Genomic DNA, 6,426 nt, shown 5'->3' with positions numbered 1-6,426 from the left:
TAGACCACAGTTCCAGGTCTTCATGACGATTTTAATACCCACAACATGTGGTGTGCATTATTAAACAAATTATGAACAATTATGCTTAAGAGACTGGGACTTTGTCAAGGTACATTGTGTGTTGAACTGGTACAAATCAGATAAAAATGTGTAAACAACAACTTTTATACTTTCTTACATTAGTCTACCTTTGTAGCTTTGAAATAAAAGAAATCATCAAATTGTCTTAAGATTCATCATTTACCACCCTGCTAACTTATTGGGATCATGTTTAGGTTGCGACTTTCCCGTTTACAGATCATAATTGCCCTCCTATTCAACTTATAGCCTCATTTTGTGAAAGTGCACATTCATGGTTGAAGGAGGATATTCAAAATGTAGTAGTTGTTCATTGTAAAGCTGGTATGGGGAGGACAGGATTAATGATTTGCAGCCTTCTTTTATTTCTGAAGGTAAGTCTTCATATTCTGCTGGTTGTGCAGTGTGCACTTGTTTTTCTATTAAAATTCAATTATTAACTGCCAACTATTCTTTCGGAATTATTTTGCAGTTCTTCCCAACTGCAGAGGAAGCCATAGATTACTTCAACCAGAAAAGATGTATAGATGGAAAGGGCTTAACTCTTCCTAGTCAAATCGTCAGTCATTTATTTTAGTTTGCCATTTTATTTAAGATGTCCTTCTTGATATATGCTTCTAAACTCGATTGCTTCTTTAACTTTTTTAGAGATATGTCAAATATTTTGAACGGACTTTGAAACAATTCAACGGCGAAGTCCCACCTGGACGAAGGTAAGAGATAAAAATTCTGTAAGAATGTATCAAAACCAAAGGAAGTTCTGAATTTGGAATTTCTGCAGGTGCATGCTAAGAGGGTTTCGGCTTCATAATTGCCCTTATTGGGTTAGGCCATCAATTACAATATCTGATCATAGTGGTAAGCAACAAGGCTAATTGCTTCCTCTTTCATGTTTGGTTAATTTCTTTAATATTAGAAACGAGTACTATTATAGTATTATACAGCCCCAAAACATTGCGTCTTTTAGTTAATTGGCTTTCGTTTATCAAATGACTATTTTAACTGGAATTGCAACGTAGTTATGTGTGCAAGCAAAAAATAACGTAGCTTCCATGCTTTGCGATGAGAGGAAGAAAAATGGATAATGGTGTTTATAGAAAATGTTTGTTTCAACTAATGTCCTACCTGATAACGTTGCAAAACAAAGAGAATAAATGCGTACAACTTAAGTGAGAGATTCAAAAAATACACACACAAAATACCATCTTTACAAGTTGACATTACCTCTTTCCCATATTGAGTATTTTGACATGTATTTCTACCCCTACAAAGTCTCTGTAGTTTACTTTTTCCAATGCAACTTTTTGAGTTCTTATTACAACCAAAATTCTCAATTTTAATTCAGAGAGAAGCTGATGCTTCCACTTATTCTCAGGAATTCTATTCAGCACGAAAAAGCATCCAAAGACAAAGGATCTAATGGTACTCATGCTAGTTTTCATGGCTGATTTTGATCGGTTTAACTGTTTTCCCTAAGCCTCTGTGCTAATGCGTATATGTGAATTTGATTACTGAATTACTTCTTTTCAGCCCGAAGATTTCTGGATCAGTATACGGAAGAAAGGAGTAGTAGTTTTTGCACTACCGGGGGAGCCTGGTTTGACAGAGTTGGTTGGGGACTTCAAAATTCACTTCAATGATGGGCAGGGAGATTTCTACTGGTTTGTTCTCAACACATACTTCTTTTGGCCCCTCCTTTTAAGCTTGACTAATATTTTGGTTCCCAATTCTTCTGTACATTCTATAGCTGGTGTCTACCACGATTTGCATGCTATGGAGCAGAGTTTTGTTTGTTTAAGCATGCATTGATATTTCTCTTGATACATCGTTTTCTTCTTGGCAGTTGGATGAATACAACAATGACAGAAAATCGAACCATTTTAGATGGCTCGGATCTCGATGGCTTTGACAAGGTAAAATATAAACCTTTTACTAGACTTAATTTTAAAGAACAAATTATCATACACAACACTTTTAGATTTGTCATCTCTCCATTACTCCCTTAGAAGGAAAGTCTATGTAATTTACCTTATTTTAAATGATGTAGTAGTAGTAACAGCAGCTTCTTCCCCTATACATGTATATTGATTATTCTTTACCCTAGGTGATAACTGATAATTTAATTATTATAACTGTGCCCTTTAGAGAAAGATCCCCACTCCAGGATTCCAGGTCGAGGTTGTGATGGTCGACTATGATGGCACCGTACCAGCAAGAACCAAAGCCGGTCCTGCCAGCACAGAACCCGAAGGCAACACAAACAAGGTCCAAGCTGGTGCAAAACTTGCGTCGAAGAGCAAGGTCCCTAAGAATGGAGATGATGATGATGTATTCTCAGATAGTGATGAAGAGAAGGATAGACAGAGCGGAAAATCTGAAACTGAATATAAGTTAGCGGCACCTCAAGGATCTGGGGATACTTCAGACCATGTAGGAGTGTTGACACATTCAACGAATCAGTTGCGCCTGCATGAGGAACGTAAGCAAAACAATGCTTCTCAAGAATCAACAACAGATAATAATATTCATGCATCCGGTAACACCACCAACATAGAGTCTGTAGGGGCAAGTGAAATCAAGGCAATTGCTGCAGATGCTTCGGTTTTTGCTTTTGGAGATGAAGATTTTGAAAGTGATTGAGAGTACAGGGAATTAACACTTCCGGTTCTGAGATATATTGTTTGAGGACTTTTATATAGCCCTCTCCAAATATAGATCATACTAAGAGGTGAAATTGGAAGGCATTATTATGCATTGTGAAAATTTATTGTATTTTCCACTATTGTTGCCAACTATTTTCCACTACAGTTTCATTTTTGAAGGCGACAAACACTTCCATGGTTGCTTACCAAATTGCTTAGGTGATTCATAGTCCTCGAGGTCGTCTTGAAAATTCCAGGAACCACATTAAAGTAAAAAATTTATACAACTTCTCGAATCGATAAATGATCCAAATCCTAAAGTTAAAACTTGAAAATAAATACACTGAAGAGCAGCATTCATCATCCATACCAAGTTAAAGAATTTAAATGCTCTTTCGTTAAAAAGAGGTTCCGGTGATCAGTGATCACATTACACGCCAATATTTGTAAGATTAATCCAAATATGATACAACAGTGTTCCAAATGAAACAAAAAAATAGACTAATTGTAATACAAAGCTAGTATCACCATCAACACAAATAATAAGAACAGCCGAACAGAACCAATAGAGGTTATTAGCAAATGCAGCTAGCTAACAGCAGCAGCAACAAAGCTACTAGCTACTCAGGAAACTGAAACTCCCAAAAGGCAAATTGAACCAAAGAATTCACCTTCTCATATTGTCAAATGAAGACTTTGGCAAGAACGCGTTTGCTTTCTTACTAAGGTCATGAAAATGCTACTATTGAGCGGGGACATTATCATTGTTATACCACCTTCTCAGTGCTGATTGCACTACACTTCTATTAGCCAAAAACCCAAATGTTGCTCTCAACATTGCCAATCCATTGTAACCATTTGATGCTTCTGCTGCTGCAGCTGCAGCAGCCACCTCCTCATTTTCTCTGTGAAATGCTATCATATCATTCACTGCATGATCATGATCAATTTGACTCGCATTCAATGCTTCATAATCACTATTATCAAAACTAAACGCCAAGGACTCCCTATGTTCACGCACCCACTCCACAACCATACCAGTAACCTTTCTGCATCTCCTCACCTTAAACTTAACCAAATTGGGGCAACCATAAGCAAGAGCCTCAATCCCCACATTGGATATAGGGCACCCCTTAATGCAAAGCTTCTTGAGCGCAACACACTTGTTGGCAACACACTCAATCTCAGCGTCACCAACGGTATTAAGCCCACAAAGTGCCAACCTCTCCAAAGCCTTGCATTTGGAAGCAATTGCCTCGAGGCTCGAAGATGTTGGATAGATACCAATCAAAGCAAGTTCCTGCAAGTTAATGCAGTGTTTGGCAACAGAAATCAAACCATCATCACCAATCCTATTGGTTCTCCACCCATCAACGTGAAGCTTCCTCAACATCCTGCAGTTCTCAGCAACTAGATTGAGACCCACATTTGAGCACTCAGCGGTTTTCACAATGTGCAAAGTGTCCAGACTCAAACACTTAGACAAACCCACAAGACCCACATCGCTAACTTGAATCTTCTCAAGGTGAACATCAACCAACGCAGCGTGGAGGTTCCCAATCTTCTCAAGGGTGTCATCCCAATCCCCCAAACACCCAATTACCTTCAAAGATCGAAGCTTTTTTGACCCAATCATAAGGGGTGCGAAGCTCTGACCATTCACGATCTCCTTCAAGCAAACAGAAGTCACCGACGTCGTTCTGGAACCAACCACCTCCTCGCCATCGTGGGCCCCACGCAGCCGCTTAACGGAGAGCTCTTCCAAACCCTGGCAACGGCTAACGACAGCGTTGATTCCCTTAATGCCGAACACGCACGAAGCGCAAGATAGCTTCTTCAACGCCTTGCAGTTTTCGCCAACAGCGGCCATTCCTGCCTCCGTTATCTCACGGCATCCACGGAGCTTGAGCCACGTTAGGTTAACGCACCGGAGCGAAATCAGGATCAAACCTTCGTCGTTCACGCTCGTTGACCTTGAAAGAGCCTAGCAGCGGAAACGACACAAATGTCCAACACAAAAACAATATGGAAGCACTCACAACACAATATGGCAGCAACTATAACAAGCAAATATAGCAAGTAAAGCAATAATAAGAACACACCGAGATTTTAACGTGGAAAACCCCCTCAAGGTAAGAGGTAAAAACCACGAGTCGTCCAGACCAATGAAATAGCTCCACTATAATCAAATGAGGTACAAGAGAGTCTCAAACAAAGCACAAAAATGTGCATATAACCAGCCAAAACATCAAAGCACCAAAGCTCACAAATGAAAAGCAAGAAGATGAAATATACCCAAAAAACAGAGCTGCTGTCGAAGCCAATTTCTCCCTCTGTAGACCTCCAATTAAAATCTCCACCGTCCAGAATGAAGAACAAGATGTGAAGAATCTACAGTTCAAATTTCACGTCGATCCAACGGTGAAAGAATGAGAAACTGCCGTTCCAAAATTGCTGCTCTGTGTAAAAACGGGAAACCTAATTTCTCTCTTGCGAAGCCAATTTCTCTCACTGCAAATCTCCAATCAACATCTCCACCGACCAGAATGAAGAACAAGATGATAAGAACATGCAGTTTAAATTTCAAGCCGATCCAACGGTGAACAACTGAGAAACTGATATTTGAAATTTACTGCTTTGGGCAAAAACGGGAATTTTGTTTTTCCCTTTCTCTCTCACTTGGTGGCTACTCTCACTCACTCTCAATGACCCCAAAAATCTGAACTAGGGTTGTGGCACAATGGGTGCAAGAGACACCCTCAAAATGTTGGGCTTGGGCCTCACAAAGGAGAGAAAAACCCAACAGACCTGCGGTCGCACCTCAGACCGAGTTTCGTGACCGATTCAAATCGGGTGAACACGGCCGGCAGGTGATCCTGAAGCTCCGCCTTGGCGTTCAGGGAAAGGCGGCGACGAGTCTGGCTGTCGACGCGGTGCCAGCGGCGGCAAACGACAGAGCACCGGTTGCGGTCGGCAGTAGTGAGGTGGCTGAAGATTCCGGCGAGGCAATCATCGGGGAGATCTGCGGTGAAATCATGATCGATAGGGTTTCTTAAGTCAAAATCAAAATCAAAATCGAAATCGTGAAATTGGTGGCGGTTAAATTCCGATGAAAGCACGGTGGTGGATGGTGATTGCCCCATGAAAATGTATGGGTTTGTGGTTAGGTTTGCGGCGGGGACGGAGAGCTATTACAGTTACAGGATTTTAAATGAAATGGTGTTTGTGTGAAAAATAGAAGGCGCGTGTGAAATATTCCACGGGAAAGGCGCGTGGGGAGAGAATGGGCGAAATTAGCGTATAGGTTCGGTGCAGTTGAGTTGAATGAGGCAGAGGGACGTGTCGGTCAAAGTGGGTTTGCGTGTCTCTCTCATGTTGGACCTTTCATACTCTCTTTTGTTGTCTTTTTTTCTATAAAGAGAGGAAAAGTGTGTGATTATTTTACTGAATTATTTCTATTCTTTTTCTTTTATTTAGTATTTACAGATCATAATAGTCCTTACTCCTTAAGATATTTGAGGCATCATGTTGTTTTCATTTATGCATGCATGATGCATGCTTCTCTACAATATTTGTGCTTCTTCAATTCTCTTATTAGATCATCTTCAATTTTTTATTTTAATTTCATTTGAATCTTATAAATTATCACATAAATACTTATAAAATTATATACTATAAATAATAATTTGAGACTTAATGTAAGATT

The 6,426-nt window shown here is 39.9% G+C and overlaps 2 protein-coding genes across 2 annotated transcripts in view; one reads left to right on the top strand and one right to left on the bottom strand.

Annotated features, from left to right (window-relative positions):
* The window catches only part of LOC107642743 (phosphatidylinositol 3,4,5-trisphosphate 3-phosphatase and protein-tyrosine-phosphatase PTEN2A), a 6,089-nt gene extending 3,181 nt beyond the window's left edge, over window positions 1-2,908 (top strand). Inside the window, exons 6-13 of the mRNA XM_016346206.2 lie at window positions 276-452; window positions 551-637; window positions 727-791; window positions 860-936; window positions 1,454-1,500; window positions 1,609-1,739; window positions 1,922-1,991; window positions 2,224-2,908. Coding sequence (XP_016201692.1) covers window positions 276-452; window positions 551-637; window positions 727-791; window positions 860-936; window positions 1,454-1,500; window positions 1,609-1,739; window positions 1,922-1,991; window positions 2,224-2,718 — 1,149 coding nt within the window. The 3' untranslated portion in view covers window positions 2,719-2,908. The remainder of the gene's footprint in view (window positions 1-275; window positions 453-550; window positions 638-726; window positions 792-859; window positions 937-1,453; window positions 1,501-1,608; window positions 1,740-1,921; window positions 1,992-2,223) is intronic.
* On the bottom strand, window positions 3,095-6,164 carry LOC107642744 (F-box protein SKIP2). The gene is made up of 2 exons (XM_016346207.2): window positions 5,529-6,164; window positions 3,095-4,693 (listed from the first exon to the last, which is right to left on the bottom strand). The coding sequence occupies exons 1-2, from the start codon at window positions 5,861-5,863 to the stop codon at window positions 3,463-3,465; spliced, it is 1,566 nt and encodes a 521-aa protein (XP_016201693.1). The 5' UTR covers window positions 5,864-6,164; the 3' UTR covers window positions 3,095-3,462.

Source organism: Arachis ipaensis, chromosome B05 (genome assembly GCF_000816755.2).
Source record: "Arachis ipaensis cultivar K30076 chromosome B05, Araip1.1, whole genome shotgun sequence".
In the NCBI taxonomy this organism is placed as follows: domain Eukaryota; kingdom Viridiplantae; phylum Streptophyta; class Magnoliopsida; order Fabales; family Fabaceae; genus Arachis; species Arachis ipaensis.
The sequence above is the reverse complement of the archived record's forward strand: the minus strand, read 5'-3'. Positions and strand labels throughout refer to the sequence as shown.